A 19,256-nucleotide genomic window follows, 5' to 3' on the forward strand; every position below is an offset into this window, starting at 1 on the left:
AGTTCTTGCAAAAAATGATTTCAACGAGAATTTTTTTCATAAAAAAACTCATGTGTCATTGGGAAATCAGAAATGCAAAAAAACAAGAAATTCTCGATCAATTCAGTGTTTATGAAAATTTATGTCTGGAAATTGAAAAAATCCTTGATAACACTTATGAAATTTCCGTAAAATATTATAGCTTTATTATTTCAGCAACAAATGGACAATATAATGATTTGTTTGATGAAATTGAAGAAATTTTAGAACCAAATTATGAAAAAAATTATCAAGATCCTGATGAAATCAGAGAATTTTTAAATGAGTCAATTGAAATTCTTGATTGGATAAGAGAAAACGAAAAATCAATTCAAAAAAAAGTTCAAGAAAAAAAATCGAAGGAAAAAATAATTGAAGAAAGAATTTTGAAATTTGATGAAGTTCATAATGATTATCAAGATTTGGATGAAGATGGGTATAACGAAAATATTGCAGCAAAAGAATTGCATGATTGAAATTGAAGAAATTGAAATAATTAAAGATTCATTGGGTGATTATATTGGAAAAGATTATTTGGATGGAATTGAAATGATAAAAGAATTTTTGGAAAAAAAATTGTTTTTTATTTGATTTTTCCAAAAAAACTGATTTCATTTGGAAACCAAATGAAATTAATCTTCAAGATCAAAAAATGACTCGATCTCTTCATTCGTCAAATCATTAATCAAAAATTCATTTACTTTGACTTGCTTTGCATAAAGGTTGAGAAGCACACCGTTCTTTGAAAATGATGAAAAACACGTCAGAACACAACCACGCATCTTGATTTCTCTGTTTTCATTGAAACATTTGCTTTGATCCATTCTTTTGTTGAACTCATCAAAAAATGGAGTATTTTTGTTCATCGAAATGCCGATGCCACCAAAACAAGTAACATTTTCTTTGCCAGCCAAACGATGGATCCGATCAAAAATCTCGTAATCGACAGGTTTCAGACAAAGTTGCAGCCTTTGACCATATTTTGTGATGACAAAATCACCCTTGAGTTTTTGGAGAAGATCTTTGCCATCGTATTGAATTTTTTCGAAATTGTTGCCTTTGTAACTTGATGGTATCAATTTGAATTTTTCAGGTTCAAGAGTCATATTTTAATTAAAAAAATTTAAAAAAAATAAAAAATTAAAAAAACATTTATTTCATTATTATTTGCATTGATTTTAACAAAAGAAAAAGAGAAACGGAATAACCAAGAAACTTGTGAAAGAAAGGAGTTTTTTTCTCATTTTTAACAAGTTCTTTAACATCCTTCAAGATATCCTTTTTCAACCTCATCTCGTGCTTGAGTCTGTCATTGAAGACTTGCATGAGTCTTGTCTTTGTTTCTCCCGTTTGGTTTCGAAAGAAATGAAATGTTGACTCATGATTTTCTTGAAGATTGTCTTTTTCAAGATATTGTCGATGTTTTTGTCTGTTTTCTTCTGATTCATTTTTGAAATATTCCAAAAGAACTTCAAGTTCTTCTTTGTTTAATTTTTCCATTTTAAATTAAATGACAAGAAATTGAAAAATCATTTAAAATGGAAACTCAAGAACCTGAACAAATCAGAGAACCTGAAACAAGTTCTGAAAAGAAAGAAAAACCTGATTCTGAACAAATCACAACAACAGTAAAACAAACAGTTCCAAAAAATCCAGGAAGAATTGCGGCTGGAAAAAAACTTGCTGAACACAACAAAAAAGCACGTGAAGCAAAGAAAAAAGCAAAAGAAGTCACTCTAAGCGATGCTCAAGAACAAAAAGAAAACCCTATATCAACTGAAAATGAAATCGAACAAAGAAGCTCATTTTCACTCACTCAAGTGCTCTCTGTTGCCAGCATTATTGTTTCACTTGCTGGATTGTATTACAAGAGGGAAGAATTGAAACATCTTTTCAAAAATAAAAGCGAAAAAGCACAAAAAGAATTGATCGATCATATGGTAGAAGTTGAGAGGCAAAATATTGAAAGAAAAAAATCTCCAAAATTAAAACAAATGGATTAATTTGTTTTCTGAAATAAAATGTCAGACAATAAACTCGTGAAAACAATGACTGATGCTGCAACAATCACTGAATCCGCTGCAGGATTTGGATGGCTTGCAAAGAAAGTAATCAAAGAACCAATGACTTCCGATCCTTCCTCAAATCTCATGAATTATGTGAAATTCACTGTCATCATTGCTGCCTCATTAGCAACAAAAGATTATCTTGAAAAACAAAAAATATTGCCAAGTTAAAATGGCAAGCATCGCAATCATGAGTGGAGGAGCAATAATCAATGCAACCGCCTTTGTTGGTGGATCATATCTCGTAAAATTTATTTCTGGAGATTCAGAATCAGCCTTACTCGAGGAAAAAAAGAGACACAACCTGGCAGTTGAAAAATATCAAAAAGAACTCGAAAAATACGAAGAAAATCGTGCAAAATTGAATGATTGGATTCAAACAAATGACAGAATGAAAGATGAAGCAAAACAAAATTTCGCAAACACTGACTTTGCTTTGAAGCTTTATAACAAGGCTCATCAACAAAAAATTGAGCATCTCAAGGAACCCCAATTTTCAGACTTTTACCAACCAAGCGAATCTCAAAAACAGGGAGAGTTGATCTTTGTTGGAACATCAGCTTTGGCTATTGGATTTGCAGCAAGTCATTTCCTTTAAAAATGTCAAACAAAAAATTGTCAAAAATTTATTATTCCCCAAAAGGATATTGGAAAGGCTTTCAAGCAGCGAAAAAACTTTCTCAAGAAGCCAATGTTTCTGAAGATGAAGCGAAACTTTGGTTGATGAAACAAGCAATCTGGCAAATCTACCTGCCTGTTCCAAAAAACATCCAAAGACCAACATTTGATGTTGAATTTCCCAATGCAGTTCATCAAGCTGATCTTCTCTTTCTTCCTCATGACAAACTCCCAAGAGGGAGAAAGATTTTCAAATATGCCTTGACTGTTGTTGATGTTGCAAGCAGATTCAAAGCCGCTGAACCTCTCACTTCAAAAGATTCCTCTGAAGTTTCAAAGGCTTTTCAGAAAATTTACAAAGGACCTTTGAAATGGCCAAAAATTCTTCAAGTTGATCCAGGAAGAGAATTCATGGGTGAAGTCACAAGGGAAATGTTGAGACATGAAACAAGAATCAGAAGAGGAAATCCAAATGTTCACCGTGATCAAGGAATTGTTGAGAGATTCAATCGAACTTTGGGTGAAAGACTTTTCAGTTTTCAATATTCCCAAGAAATGAATTTGAAATCAGGTGAAAGATCCACAAAATGAGTGAAAAGGCTTCCAGAAGTTGTGAAAGCATTGAACAATGAGACAACTCGACTGACAGGAAAGAAACCAATTGATGCAATCAAAGAAAAGTTGGTTGATTCAAAGAAACCAAATTGTTCAAGACCTGTTGGAAAAAATGAAAAGAGACTCGATTCTTCAGTGAATGTGAGGTTTCTTTTTGCTCCTGGTGAACTTGAAGGAGGTCAAAGAAGAGCAACTGATCCGAATTGGTCTCTGAAAGTTTATTCAATTGACAGGGCAATTGTGAATGAAAAAGAACCGGTTCTTTATTATTTGAAAGATGGTCCAAAAAGAGGATTCGTCAGAGAAGAGTTGATGATTGTTCCTCCTGGAACTGAATTGCCTCCGGTTTGAAAGCGAGCGGAGCGAAAAATTTCTTTTTGATTGATCAAAAAGAAATTTATATGCTACACTCTCAAGCTCTTTGTTCAAAATGCTGAATAGTGCATCAGCCAAGATGAAGATGTGGCATTTGACATTTCCTGAACCACTTGCTTTTCTTTTGATTGACAAATAAACTCCGTCTTTTGTGTTCACCAATCTCATTCATCTTCCATGAAGATCATTGTCTTTCATGCTCCTGAGATCGATGAACAATGCAAACTTGTCTCCAGCAAAGAATTCAGTTGCGTTCATTGACGAGTTTTCCTTTCCAAATCTTCTGAAAACTTCGTCAAACATGTCTCTCGTTTTCATTCCTTGACTGAAAATCTTGTTTGGAACTCCATTCACGTCAACTTTCACCTCTGTGATGTCAGGATTGAATGTTTTTTCTGAATCTCTTGCACCTGCAGTGTAAGGTTCGAAGAAAAGGAGGAGGATTCCCTTCATTGATCTTCTCGGAACATTGATTGACTCGTTGATAATTGAGTCTGTTCCCTTTGCAATTGTGATTGTTTTGTGATCAGTGACATGCTCAAACATGAAACGATCTCCGTTGAGAAGATTTGAATTGACTTCATCTGAAAGCTTTTTGCTTTGAATAACCTCATATTCAAGCTGAATGTTTGTCAATTCATATGCAAGTTTTGTTGCATCTGATCCCTTCACAACACCGCTTGCAGGAGCAAGGGTCAATTCAAAAACCAGTTCATCAGACAAGGCTCTTGGATAAAAAACTCCGTGATCTTTCAAAATTTCATGATCGAGTCTGATTCTGTATTTGCTTTTGAAGATATCATTGAGCTTGTTTTCCTTCACGACTGAAGAAGTCGGTTTGTCTCCAGCATTGGATCTGATTTTTGAGAGAGCCTCAGATTGAATTCCCTCACTCAACATGTTTTCTCGTTCGTGTTTTGTCAAAAAGAGATCTTCCCAGAGCTTGAAAAGATCCCAACCGTCTGTGTCAACGAGAATTTCTCCAGCAAACTTGATTTTCAATCTGGAAACCAATGCTCTTGAAACATTGTTCACCAGAAAATTATTTGCATGGCCACTCACAAGCAAATCAAAAATCAGCGCGAGTGAATCTGGAACCAAGACTGTTCCCTCATGAAGCTTTGGGACTGGAATCCTGAGTGTTTCACCTGGGGAAGCCTTGTTTGGGTTGAATGTGACTCTGTGAACAGTTCTGTCTGCCTTGAGTGCGTTTGAGGGTTTTTTCTCAAAATTTGGATTGATTTTTTCACTGACTTCCATTTTAATATATTATTTTTAAAATGGCAGAATACATTCCTTTAGATGATCTTGATCCTGATGAAGAAGATAAGAATGAAGATAAAGATGATGATGATGATGATGAAGATTCTGATCAAGAAATAAACAATCCCAGTGAAAGTACTCCAAATACAACAATGAACAGAGATTATGGAAAAGAAGGAGCAAGACCAAAAACTGCAGAAACATCTTTCATTGAAGGTGAAACTCAAGGTCGACAAACGTGGGGAGAAGCGCAATCCCTCACAAAAGATGCATGGGATGATCTCAGTATATTATACCCAAATGCAGAAGATGATAAACTTGAAGCTTCGTTTTTCAAAGATAAGATAGAAGTCAGGATGAAAAAAAGTGGGAAAAAATTCTACCCATTAATGACCAAAGAGCAAACAACAGGAAAAGAAAGATTAAACCCACAATTGCCAAAAGAAATATTATCTGCTTTGGGAACTGATGCTGAATCTTTGATCGCTAAAGATAATTCTGAAATAAGAGAAAACCGGCAGAGACTGAGAGAAGTAGAAAAACAATTGAAACAAGCAGAAAAGAATGCTGAAGAACTCCACAAAAATGCTCAAGAAATCAGAGATTATAGAAACAAACTCGAAGAAACGCAAGCAAAAATTGATGCACTGGAAGAAGAACATGGTTCGAGTCTTGAAAATCAAACAGAATTGCAAAGACTGAAGCAAATGAAAAAGAATTTGCAAAAAGATTTTGAAAATGCAAAAAAAGAAAATTTGGATTTGCAGAAACAAGTGAAAGCGAAAGAAAAAGAACAAGCAAAGGTTGACAAAATCAAATCTGATCTTGCAAAAAAACAAAAAGAAAGAAACACTCTTGAAGAAAGGCTCAACACGACAAAAACCATTGATGAACTGAATGAAAGAGAGGCTGAACTAAAAAAACAAATTGAAAATGATAAAGTAATCCTAGAAGATGAAAACACTTCTTCCCAACTGAGAGCAGAAGTTGAGGCAAGAGTTGCAGAAAATGAAGAGGAGCTTGCCAGGCTGGGAACACAAATTGAAGAAATAGAAAGAGAAAGGCCTCTTCGAGAGAAAATCAAAAACATTTTCAAGAAATATGGATTCACAGTTTTTGCTGTTTTTCTTGCAGTTGGCACAACAATTGGTGTGATTGTGAATGCACTCTCAAAAGGACTCAAAGCTGTTGCCAAAGGAGTTGGAAATGGATTGAAAGATCTTGGAAAAAAGCTTGGTCAACTTCTTCCTGGATTGATTGGTTCAATCGTCAGTCTCATCTTCAAAACTGCAGGACAAGTTGTTGGATTCCTTGGAAAAAACGCTTGGCTGTTGATTCTTGCTGTTGCAGTTTTCATGGTTGAAAAGATTCAAAAGAAAGCGAGCGGAGCGAGCGCGCGATAGCGAGTTAAAAATTGAGTTTAATCCATTGGATTGGACTCAACGAAAAATCCGATAAATGGCAAATGCTCCGAGTGATGCTGCAATGATGACGCCAGATTTGAAAGTTTCGTGACGCGAATCGTCGACTCCTCCGGAGTCTTGATTTGATTCTCCTTTTTCTTGGTTTTCACTCGCTTCCTGATTTTTTTTTTGTTTTTTGGGTTTCATTTTCTTGATTTGAAGAATGCGAAGTTGATCTGTTGTTTTTTTGATTGTCCTCCATCCATCTTCCTGACTCCAACTTTTTTCAAGTCAACATTGACATCAGAGTTGACTCCGAGTTTCATGTTTCCAGTTGCTTTTTTCAGATTGTTGTTGTATTTGACTGTGCTTTGAGTGTTAAGAACAAGATTTGAAGGCATCAACCATGTTCCTGGCGAGATGGCAAGATCAAGCCTGACTTTTGCCTCATCAATCGCAAGTTGATATCGTTGGATGCTTTTTGACAAGTCAGGCTGTCTGATTGCATCTTCCATGAGGACGAGAAATTCTCTTTGAGCTTCCTTTGCGCCTCCAAATTCACCAAGGATTGATGATCTAACGTTGACTTGTGCTCCAAGAATGCAATAAACGAATGCTTCAATTGATTGATTGAGTCTTGCCATTCCTGCTTGAGAAAGTCCATTGAGAGGTCCATTTGGCATAAAAAATTCAAACTGTTTGTCAGCTCCTTGATCGTTTCTGATGAAATCAATTCTGTTTCCTTTTGCGTCAGTTCCGCCTTCATCGGAGAATCTTTGACTTGATGGGTTTTGAAGGGTTGCTGGAGGATAAGTCCAATGCTTTTGTGCATAGTCTCCTTCTCCTGGATAAAATATGTTAACATATCCAAGTCCAAAATTTTTACCAAAGGTGAATCTGAAATCTGCGTTTGGCGAGATTCGAAATTCTGCACAGATTCTCTTGTATGAAGGAATGTCGAATTTGTTTTCAGTTTGACTGAATGTGGGATCACCTGGGAGAGCAGATTCACTTTGAATTCCTCCCATTTCGAAGAGAATCCTTCTTGTTGTGAAATAAATGTGGAAAAGAAGAAAGGATTTGATTTGAGGTGGGAGTGAATTGACGAGATGTCTTGAGATTCCGGAAGCTGTTGTTGCGCACCAAAAGGCAAAGTTGAGTTGTTGCGGCCAATGGTCCATGTTTGGTTGATTCAACCATTTTCTTGATTCTTTTCCTGTTTTGTGAGAGATCTTTGTTTTCGTGAATATTTCTCTGAATTTTGCTGTGAAGCTTTCATTTGGTTTGACAAAAATTTTGATTGGTTGGTTGAGGATTTCCCCAAAAGATTCGGGGATTTTGTCTGAAAATAGAACAGCTGGAACTAGATTTGAAGGATTTGAATTGAGAATTAGCTCGATTGGAAAGCCTCCAAATCCAAGAGCTTTCTTCATTTCAACAGACCAATCTTTGGGATTGGGTGAAACAATTTGCCAATGTTGACCGGGAACAATAACCAAATTTATTTGAGCTGTTGCGTGTGTTTTGTCGGTCATATCCACTTGTGCAACGAATTTGCTGAGGTCAGCGTTGGGAAATTTGGCTTTGCAGTTTCGCCATGCTTTTTCTTCTGCTTGTTCGGAAAGTCTTTTTGCTTCTTTTGGGTGGGAATCTATCCATTTTAACAAGTTTTCCATTTTTTATGTTTTGAAAATAAAATGGTTGTTTTATCTTTCTTATTAAATTCAAATGATGAAACAATTTGGCTTGATGAGCCAATCGAAAATTTTGAGTTCATCCGTATGATCAGTTGCTCTTTGTATAATTCTTGGCACAATTTAAAAAAGAGAGGAGAAATCACCGTGATTGATGATAAAGACGTTCATTCTGTCAATAGAATTTATCCTGGATTTTACGATATTCAATTAATTGGAAAAGAAATAAAGACTATTCTTGAAAAAGAAAACATAAAAGTAATTTTTCGTGGTGAAAAGGGTTTAATTGTGATTAAAAATCCTGGCAAAAAAGTTATTTTTGATCGTGAACTGTCTTTTCTTCTTGGCCTCAGTCAGAACAACCAACGGCACACTCTGAAAAAAGGAGATACCATCATCAATCGTTTGGTTTCATTCAATAACATCCTCATCAGCTGCGATCTCGTGGATAAAAACAATAATTTTTTCAATGGAAAACCTTCAACTGTTTTGGCGTGTTTTGACATGATAGGAGAAGCTTACGAAAGAGAATTGTACTATTCAAAAATTATTCCGTTTCGAAAAATAGCAGGTGGAAAAAAAGTTATCAATTCTTTGCGGATCACAGTGACAGAAGAAAATGGTGAGGTCATCGATTTTAATGGGCTTCCGTTGAGATTTGAATTTGAAATTATTTGAGATCTTTTAATAAAATATGAGTGAACAAAATATTATTCCAAGTGCGCCACAACTTTATCCTTCTCTCGAAGCGACGTTGCGCAATTCAGATTGAAAAAGATTTGTGATTGTCAAAAACAACTCGAGGATGAAATTTCTCATTACAAACGAGTCAGCAAGAAGTACAAGAGAGCAAAATCAATCGCTTCGAAAATAACATTCGTTTCAGTTTTTTTGACAACCGTGTTGGCATCAAGCAGTGTTGGAACTTCATTGAGTGGAATCGGGATTGCCGTCGGAGTTCCTTTGAGTTTGACTGCATTAATTACGACACTCGTTTCATCGGCTTCAATGGCCGGGAGTCAAAATTTTGAGAATAAAGTGCGAAAACATGAAAATACTATTTCTCTTGCTGAATCTTCGCTTTTGTCAATGAGTCGATTGATTTCAAAAGCTTTGAAGGATGGATTCATTTCTGATGGTGAGTTTGACTCGATTTTGCGAGAGATTGAAAAATATTTTTCGATGAAAGAGCGTCTTCTATATAAACAAAGGAAGGATTCAACAGTCAAAAACGAACCGACGAAGGCAGTTGATGTTGATGCCTTGAAAGAGGAGATTAAAAAAAAATATCAAAAAAAACTCGGATCCCTTCTCGACGTAGCGAGTTAAGAGTTGAATTTGAGAAGAGATCGGGTGGTTTTTCGTTGTTTATTTCAAGAGATAAAACAATTCTGTGAAATAATTTCACTTTCTCGGAAATTATTATGCAACAGAGGCTTTCCCGTTTAGAACTTCCTGTTTGTCAAAATCAAGGTGGTTGCCATGGACATTGGACTTTGGTGCTATTTTCGAAAATGACCTAACTGTCACATGACTTTTTTCAGCCAATAATAAATCATACACGTGTATGAAATAAATCATACACGTGTATGATATAAATCATACACGTAAGTGATTCTTGCCAAGCTAAAAAAGTATGGACAACAGTCAGATGCTTCAAGACGTTTATCAGAGCTTTGCCAATCTTGGTGAGAAACATCCGAGAAATCGAATCTGTAAAAATGCAAGATCAAGCAAAATGTCATGAAGCAATCCATTCCAAAGAAAGAAGAAAGAAAAAAGAAGCTTTACCAAGTTCATGGGCATGAAACATTTGGGGATGTCTTGAAGGCTTCATTGATGAAACGGCAAACAACGGAGAAGAACTTTTGATAAAACTACCCGAAGCGACTGCACGAACTCTTTGAGGAATATTCAAGACTTTGTTGTGCAGTTCCAATCCGTTTTATGTCAAGTATGAAGAAGATGCAACCTTTTGGGAAACGGCGTTTCCCGACATCAAACAAGAATATTTAATAAGGTTAGTGATATTTGCATTTTGGGAAACGGCGTTTCCCGACAAGCATATTAATTATGTTAGCGAAATTTGCATTTTGGGAAACGGCGTTTCCCGACAAGCATATTAATAAGATAAGTGAAATTTACATTTTGGGAAACGCTGTTTCCCAACACATATTTTTGTAATGACCGAGCAGCAATGACAAATAAACAGCAGCCATAAATGTTGACAATAAAACATTGTACCATTTTTATTGAGCAAAGCTGAACAAACTGTCAATCTAAAGTCGCTTTGTGTAGGAGCTTAAAAAAGCTTTTGGATTTCCTTCCAAAGGTAAAAAATTGAGAAAGTTTGTTTTTGAATCTTCAAATGAAAGGCTTGAGTTCAACACAAGAAAGGAAGCCTTGTAGAAACTGAAAATATCGGCTAATAGAGTTGCTGATGCTATTAAAAATGGGGGAATAGTTATAGAGGGAGTTAAGTATGATTTCAAAAGAGAATGAATGATTTTTACAGAATTTCTGTGAAAATAATTCGGCTTGCCGAGGGAAAGTCCCTTTGATTTTTTCTCATTAATAACCGGAAGTTTAAGCCGAGGGAAAGTCCCTTTGATTTTTTTCTCATTAACCGGCCTCCGCGTAAGCAGATGAAAAGTCCCTTTGAATTTTTTTGGAATTTTTTCCATGACCTTGGGATTTTTATTTTTTTTCGTGACCTTGGGATTTTAAGACACCCCACGGCTAGTTTGTTTTTTTGTCCCAGATCTCTCTTTTATCAACTACTTGACTGCTTGTCCTAGATCGAATCTAACTTTGCATTTTAAGACTAGGGCCCTCAGGTGCTCATCAATTTCGAGGAGGTGTCCCAATTGCCGCTTCCTGGGTTAATTCGACATTAATCCCTTATAAACTTACGGTCAAAACGACGGTCACAAACCATTAGGCCTAACTCCAACACACTTTGCATTTCAACAGTTTAATTTCAATCCCATGATTCTCCGTTGGTGGAAAACTCAAGGCATCAAACGCTACGACTCGCTGGAATGTCTCGAAATGACGGCAGCTGTTGGAGCGAACTTCGTGGTCACTAACTGTTCCGCTGTCAATCATTTATTTGATTGTCACCCTGCATGGTGCGCCTGTTGGCCTTGTTACCTGCTGTTTGCAGTTCCCTATAAAATCTGGCGCAACGCGATTCAAGGTGTGCGTGACATTGCTGTAATGATGGAAGGTAACCCCATTTCCGCAAATCCCGGAACTTCAAGCTACAATTTGGTTGATCTTCACCAGTCTCCCGTGCATAGAAGCCAGCCAATTTCAAGTGCACAACAAATGGCATCTGATGTAGTGCCGGTGGCTTATGGGTTTCCTTCCCATTCGTTTTTCCCTCCGCCCTCCCTGCAGGACACACTGGGTAATCCACGTTTCAAGGCAACCTAGATGGCTCAATAATCTTACGGCTGGGTTTCTAGTATTATTGTACGTGTTGCCTGTAAGGATTCCAAATGAAAACGCTAGTCTAGATAATTTTTTAACTTTTTTCAAATTATACTCCTGTACTCCTTGTTAGTGAAGAACGTACATATTCATACATACGTTTTATTTTCTAACAGTTTTGCAATCACGGGCATTATGTTTTCCGGATTCTTTGGCTGTCTGGCTGGCTGTCAAAGATTATATCTTTTCGCTGGTGCTTGCATCTCTGGTGAAAACTAGAATTTAACAGCGATTCAACAACTGCGAAAGGAGAATCAACCACAATAACAACAGCAACAAATCCTTTATTTGATGATCAAGACCAAAAAACTACAGGTTATAATCAGCTTACAACATTTGGGAGCTTCTACAACTGCTTATAAAATACAAAAAATGTATTTGAAATTTATTATCTGAAAAAAAAAAAAAAAAAAATCGAATAGAGGCCCAGACTATTTTTTCAAAGAAATGTTTCAGCGGCTTTAATGTTCATAAAGAGGGTTTAGTTATTGGAGGAAACTTTGAGTACACTTGTCTTAGCAACAAAGACACTTAAAACACTAACATACCAGCTTATAATTAAAAGAGCCAAGCCTAACTCGACTAACATTCAGGAGTGCGTATTCTGAGAGAGGAGATTTGGATGGGTGAGGGTGGGGGTGGTCCAATCACATGTATTGGACGTGCTGATATTCGTAAATTCTATGGTATGCATTTGTGATAGATTGTGGTTCACCCATTAATATTTGTGCTCTTTGGTATATGCACATAAAAACCACCATTAAGAAAGTCCATTAAAAACTCCAGACGAAACGTTATTTAGGGGTTCTCAGTTGGTGTGATTAGATAGATTAAGAATCACGTTTACGGCAAACGTAAGATTCGCGTTTATATTTTATTGAAATAATTTAGTACAGAGATGAAAATAGTGCTAAACAATTCTGCCTTTCATGCTAACGCCAAACATCTCAATTTTACTGAGAAACTGAAAGCAGCGAGCGGCAAATGAAGGCTTAACATGGTTACGTGGTAATTTCTGCCGTCTGCCGTAGACATATTTTTAAGTCTCTCGATTAACTTAGTTTTAGTGAATTGCTAAGCGACAATTGTTGGAATAGAACTGTTAATTCTACGATAAACGAGATTGAACCCACAGTAATCGCTGATATCGCTTATCGCAACAGAGGCCCGGTGAAATGCCTTCCAGTTTAGCAATTCTGCCCCCAAAATTTTCCGATTGCTGTACATACAAATCCATTAATAGACTAAAGTCAACTAGTAAACAGACTTGGGCTATGTCTACACTATGCTGAATAGCATTTTATGCCGTTGTGAAAAATAATCCAGCCTGTTGTGAACAGAAGTGGCCTAAAACCGCCGCCATCTTTCCACTAGACGTTCCTCGTTCCTCGTTGTTGACTTCCGTTTCGGTACGATTCTTTGTTCACATTACTCAAGAAAGTGTCACGAAAACCTATCCGATATGTGAAAAATCGTTTTCAAGACCGAAGCAGCGCAGCATCACCTTGGCACAAAAATCGAACCGAAATCGGCGTTTTGTGTGTGAACGAAAGCCCTATCCGCTATGTTTTTGGTTCCGGCACAAGAGCTATCCGGTATAGTGTAGACATAGCCTGAAGTCAAAGAATGAACACTTTGCCGAAAGATGTTTTGAAACTCTTAGTCAATGGGCATATTAAACGCTATAAACAGCACTGAAACAAGCTCAGCATCTTAATTGCCTTTGATTCAGGTAAAGAATAAGAGGCAAAACAATGGCCCACCTTTAGCCTTGCAAGCAGGCTACTTACGATAAGTGTGAAAAGTTGTTGGGAGCCGATGACAGGATCATTAGGAGGACATCCTATACATATATCTAAAAATGATATTGCACTTCGATGGCACGCAAGGCAAGTTCAGGATTGAATTTTCATTAATAATTAATGAAAAGAAAACACTGAAAATGACTACCAAAAGGAAATTTGGTGAACTTTTGTTTTGTTTCCGTTTTCTTAACCCACTTCTCGCCGTTTGGGCCGAAGTATCTCTACTGCCGGTCTGAACACCAGACAGATCCTCTATGCAAGCAGATTATCACAAAGGAAACACGAAACACGTTTTAGGCCGGTATCCTTCTTTATAGCACTGGTTCAAAATGCCTTAGGGCTGGGTTTCCACAGGAAACTTAGTTTCCAATTACTACTATCTGCTACAATAAATCAATGAATTACTCTTCTTCGTTTCTGGTATATTATATAAAACTTGCTTTGTTTTTACGATGACGGCCTCAGTTTCATTTCGGTGAATTTAAGAGAAAGACCTTGTCTGAACGCATACCATGCGGGGCCCTTATAGTCAGTTGTTCTTGGCTTGTATTTTCCGTTCAAATTGGAGTCGTAGCAACTGTCGTACCACCATGCACCAGTAAAGTGCATAGCACAGTTGTTACTGTTCCACCTATCATTATCTCTATCTTTTGTGCTAAACGCCATGTTGTAATGAGATGTTAACGAATCTCCTGCTGTCCCTGAATATGAACCCACACCGAGTCGATACAGCGCCTGCTCATCACCAATGCTGAACCTGCCATATTTGGCATACACTCTAACTCCGTTCCAGTCCTCCAGCTCCACTCGCAGAGAGCTGGGTCTAGAGGCCGTCAGCCTGTGGATCTTGTCGTTTCCTAACCAGAACTCAGCCGTCAGCTGACCAAAGCCTGATTTGTAATCGTTCCATCCCCGATAGAAGTCCACCGAGCCGTCTTGTCTTCTTTGAAACACAGTCCATCCTCCACCATCAGTGCGCATGTCACAATAGACATTAAAGTATCCTTTACCGTCTGGGTTCACAGAGTACACTCCGTTCTGAGTATGGCGTGATTTCAACAGCGATGAACAATCCCGATCTAGGAAAAAGTAAAAACCTGCCATCAGAACAATGTGTGATTTAAAATAAACAAAAACAAGAGTAATTGAAATACTATACTAATCTGGAAGTAGTGAGGACGTTATCAAAAGACAATCTCTTGTCTGTTATCAATTTTAGTTCGTAGTTGCAGCTCCCAGGGGACACTGCTTCTTTCTGGCTGTTGCCTGGAGTCTAATTTCATGTAGCGTTCTATCTTGGTGAATATCAGTAGGTTTCGAATATTTTACAGTTCAGTGCGATATACTTTAGTCTGATAATTTATTTAGCCTTTGTTAAAGTTTTATATTCTTGTAAAGATAACCGTAATCCATGCAGCTTTTGCCTGCAATTGTTTTCATAACACTGTACTGATACTGAGTGCTGATACAACAAAGATGGAGTACAGCGTTTGTCACTTTTATCACGCACCATTTTATGCAGTCCACGGTTATTTAAGAATCAAAGTTGTATTGCTCTCGACTACATCGATACAACGCAAGAAACAAGTTTCTTTTATTGTAAGTCATGCGCCTTACAATTTCCATGCCCACTTATTTGTATTACATGTACGAAGTGTTCTGCTATTAAAACTATTAATGAATACCTCTGTATATTATTAATACACGGGTTAACGTGTGTTGTTGTTTACGCCAAATGTTATCAATATTGAAGGAAAAGTCCATCTGGCAACAATTTGGGTGCCCGCGAGAGCAGAAGTCTTTTGCGGCTTCTGTTTCATTCCCTCCTCGAATTAGCACCTCCTTCCGTTTGTTAAATTTGGAATAAACGCCCTGGGTCTTATTTTAGGATTAACGGTATGTAGGCTAGCTAGGAGTGTGTCGATCAATGGTATATGTGCAATGGCATAAATGTGACAGTATAATTATTTTACTGTTTTTAGGAATAAAGCGTCCTAAAATTTCCGAAACATCAGTGAGGTCACGCGTAAATGTGATGTAACGAAATGTGACAAAGAGCGAGAGAAGGCAGCCATCTTGAAAATAGTATACTGCCTGTATTTTTGCACTTTCGAGATGAGATCCTTTGAATTTGGCCGGTTCACGGATATTGAAATAACTCTGCAACTCGATCGCAAACTAGTAGATGTGAAAAAAATGAAGATGACGGAATCGAGGAGAAACTTTCTATGCTATGGAACGGAACATAGTTTGGCGAGGGATTCGAAGGCAATCCTTCGGGGCTATTTCTGATGCTACTGTGAGGATATTGGGCTTTAAAAGACAAATGAGGCTGATGCTATGCTTAGACTGTTAATTTCATTTGCGTAAAAGTTAAGTGTTATATCTCTTGTTACAAGTCCGTATGAACACTCGAGCTCTCGTGATTTGAAAGACTAACCCAACATGAAATGCTCTTCCATAAGTTAAATGCCTTCAAAGTGTCTAATTGAAATGCAGCGAGATCAATGTGACGTATTTACCTGACGGTTGCCAGCAGTGTGTTCCATTTCCTACGTGGGACTGGTTACATAAGCAATTGAAGGATCCTAGAGTGTTTGTACATGAAGCAAACCTGTGGCAGTCGTGGATACCGCTGACACACTCGTCGATATCTGTAAAAAAAAGAATGCAATACATTTAGCTGCACATGACTGTTATATAACAGTCAGCTAACGATGGTTAAACTGTAAGTAGCTTTTTGTACCACATTAGGCCGGATAGATAAATGGTTTTTTGATAAATACACTGACCTTCGCTGTCAAGAGACCTAATTAACTTATTCTCTAACTGACGATGGCTGTTTCAAGGGCGAAATGAAAAAAGGTAGTCTTATTGTTTTCAGAATAAACTTAAATTAACATCCTTCTGTATCTCCTTGCATTTTTGTGCCGACAAGGTTAAGCTATGCGACTTGCATCAAGGTGACTGTCTATTTAGCAAAGTGGAAGAATTTTCGAAGCAGTGAAAGAGTCAAACTCGTTCAATGATTTACTGTAAAATGGCCTAGAGAAGGAATCGAAATGTAAAAAAAGGGACAAGCTTGTCAATTTAGCTATCGATAGAAATGTGGGAAGCACCCGGTATGTCGATGTGGATTGTTTGAAATTTACAACCGCGGTTATCTTTGAAGACACGAAAAGCAATTTTTCGTATATAAAATCATTATAGGAAATGTTTACTTTGAAGTTTTTTTTCTGTTTGTACCTTATGTACTCCAGTCAGAGAGCACCCAACAATTCGTTTCCTTGGCGAAATGTCACCTACATAAACTTCCGTCATGCTATAAGACAAATTCCTTTTGTTTTCGACTCGGCAAGTGTGTCACTTCAAGTATAGATACCAGGAACAAGGTCAGCGAGTATTTTTTAAGGACCAACGATGACTCGGAAATTCGGGAAATCGGATATTAGCTTCTGAAACTTTCTGCAGATCAAACTTTGTTGACGTACACAAATACGCTTTTGGAAAGCCTGTAAAACGTATCCGAAAGAAATCGTAATATGCAAAAACTATTAATTGTAGGTGTTAGTTTTGTCCTCTTTTTTTGGGACGAGTCCTCGCGAGGTACATTACGAGTTGTAATTCAGTCTCACATGTAGAAATAAACGAGCAAAAGGCATGACGGACTTTACGAAGGTAAATTTACCCCTTCCTACGTTTGAAGAATAATTAATGGCATAAAAACTACTGCAGTGCTTTGGGCCGTTGACATTACATTTTCCTAATAACAAGTGGTTCGTCTAGAGTTTTTATAGTAAATAAATAAAAAAAAAGTACAAAAAAGGTGTTTGCAGTCCCTTACCAGTACACGTTTTCCCATCGCCCGAATATCCAGCTTCGCATGTACAAGTGTATGATCCATGCACATTACTACACGATGCATTGACATCGCAACCGTGTGAGTTGGTAGAACACTCGTCTATATCTAAGACATTTTCGGGAAAGTAAACGTTAGCACATTGGTCTTTAATATCATTGCCATAAACCTTATTTAAAATAATAATAATGATAATCATCATCATCATCATCATTATAATTCAAGGCCAGTCGTATGATTGTACTAGACTCAGGAAGTATCCATCGGTTCTATTTTTTTTTTTGCGAAATGTCACCTAAACTTTTATAACAATGAAAGCAAATTCTTTTTGTTTTCGAATAGGAAATGTGATTACCCGAATAAATCCAAACAGCAAGAATCCTCAAAGCAACAACGGTTATTCGAAAATTCGGAGAGTAAGATTTAGCCCTTAAACTGTGTTAACGCACACAAATACAGCTGATGTACTCAGTGCGAGAAATAACATACAATATTTATTCTTAATGAAGGAAACTGACAACTGAAGTCGCTTACCAGTACAAGTTTTCCCATCGCCCGAATATCCAACTTGGCATGTACAAGTGTATGATCGTTGCACATTACTACACGATGCATTGACATCGCAACTGTGTGAGTTGGTAGAACACTCGTCTATATCTGCAAAATTTTCGGGAAGTAAACGTTAGCACATTGGTCTTAAATATCATTGCCATAAAATATTTGAAATCATCATCATCATCATCATCTTCATCATCATTAATTCATTGCCGGTCGTACTGGACACAGGAAGTAGCCAACGGTTCGTTCCTTTTTTTGGCGAAATGTCACCTAAAATTTCGTAACAATGAAAAGCAAATTCCTTTTGTTTTCGAGTGGGAAATGTGTTACTTAAAGGGATGATTCCTGGAATAAGTCCAAACAGCAAGAATTCTCGAAGCAACAACGCTTAATCGGAAATTCGGGGAATAAGATTTTAGCTCTGAACCTTTCTACAAAATAAATTTTCAGGTGAAGAATCCGAACAGATCAAACTGTGTTGACGTTCACAAATACACTTTTAAAAAGCCCGTGAAACGTAGCCGAAAGTAGAGAAATACGCCAAAATTATAATTGTAATTAAGAGCCAGCTTTGGCCTCTTTCTGGCAAAGAGTTCTCGTGAGGTACGTGATGAGTTGTTAGTTAGTCTAATATGTGGAAGCGATCTAGCGATAGGTACAACAGACTTATCAAGTTATCTTGACCCCCACCTACGTATGTAGAGTAATTGATGGCAAAAAAATAAATAAGGAATAATAATAATAGTAACATGTTTATTTAGAACGATCATCTTGTTTGCAAGGACATGCAAGCCCTACCATTTAAAAGTATTAATTTTGACGTTTCTGCATGCAGTAATTTGGAAACATTATGCCCTTTCTTCTTGCAAAACCTTTACATTATACATGCATTTTTCGAGTCAGCCTGATATTTGAGTTTGATCTGTTTATGGTTTTTTTGAAGGGCAATGTTTTAAACTAACCCTCTTGTTTGTTATTTTACCTGCGCATGATTTCCCGTCTCCTAAAAAACCAAGTCTACACGCACAGTTATATGACCCTTGCGTGTTGTTACACACAGCATTATAGTCGCAGCTGTGGGTGTTAGTAAAGCACTCGTCAGTGTCTAAAAGAGAAACATAGGAGTAAAATTTATCTGTCAAGAAATGGAACCCGCATTTAATGGTAACCATTCTTCAGTTGCCTTTACCATTTTAAGTTTAGAGATCATTAAGCCTTGCGGGCATGCTAAACTCATGACATAAACTGAATTTTAATATCACCGAGTTTTCAGCTAATGCACTTAATGCGAAAAATTGCATACAATATCTCTTTTAAAAGAAGAAAACAGACAGAAAACTGAAGTAGCTTACCAGTACACGTTTTCCCATCGCCCGAAGATCCAGCTTCGCATGTACAAGTGTATGATCCATGCACATTACTACACGATGCATTGACATCGCAACCGTGTGAGTTGGTAGAACACTCGTCTATATCTAAGACATTTT

General features: G+C 37.1%; 2 protein-coding genes across 12 annotated transcripts in view; one reads left to right on the forward strand and one right to left on the reverse strand.

Annotated features, from left to right (window-relative positions):
* LOC146455921 (uncharacterized) overlaps nucleotides 1-19,256 on the reverse strand; it is a 416,007-nt gene that overhangs the window by 105,223 nt on the left and 291,528 nt on the right. For 2 of the 10 annotated variants that reach the window (XM_085093654.1, XM_085093653.1), the window contains exons 22-25: nucleotides 19,122-19,244; nucleotides 18,752-18,874; nucleotides 17,746-17,868; nucleotides 17,197-17,319 (exon numbers count right to left, since the gene is read on the reverse strand). In XM_085093654.1, the coding sequence (XP_084949780.1) occupies nucleotides 17,197-17,319; nucleotides 17,746-17,868; nucleotides 18,752-18,874; nucleotides 19,122-19,244 (492 nt within the window). Of the gene's footprint in view, nucleotides 1-11,814; nucleotides 14,432-15,874; nucleotides 16,007-17,196; nucleotides 17,320-17,745; nucleotides 17,869-18,751; nucleotides 18,875-19,121; nucleotides 19,245-19,256 lie in introns of those variants that run through there. The other 8 variants (XM_085093660.1, XM_085093667.1, XM_085093655.1 and 5 more) reach the window with 7 other exon arrangements.
* LOC146455929 (uncharacterized) overlaps nucleotides 1-19,256 on the forward strand; it is a 364,345-nt gene that overhangs the window by 7,979 nt on the left and 337,110 nt on the right. The window contains exon 3 of one of the 2 annotated variants that reach the window (XR_014858916.1): nucleotides 11,026-12,351. Coding sequence is in view for 1 of the 2 variants with exons in the window: in XM_085093671.1 (XP_084949797.1) it covers nucleotides 11,026-11,490 (465 nt within the window). In the remaining variant the exon portion in view is untranslated. Of the gene's footprint in view, nucleotides 1-11,025; nucleotides 13,437-19,256 lie in introns of those variants that run through there. The other variant, XM_085093671.1, reaches the window with a different exon arrangement.

This window comes from Pavona decussata, unplaced genomic scaffold (assembly GCF_977016875.1).
Source record: "Pavona decussata unplaced genomic scaffold, jaPavDecu1.1 SCAFFOLD_265, whole genome shotgun sequence".
Classification (NCBI taxonomy): domain Eukaryota; kingdom Metazoa; phylum Cnidaria; class Anthozoa; order Scleractinia; family Agariciidae; genus Pavona; species Pavona decussata.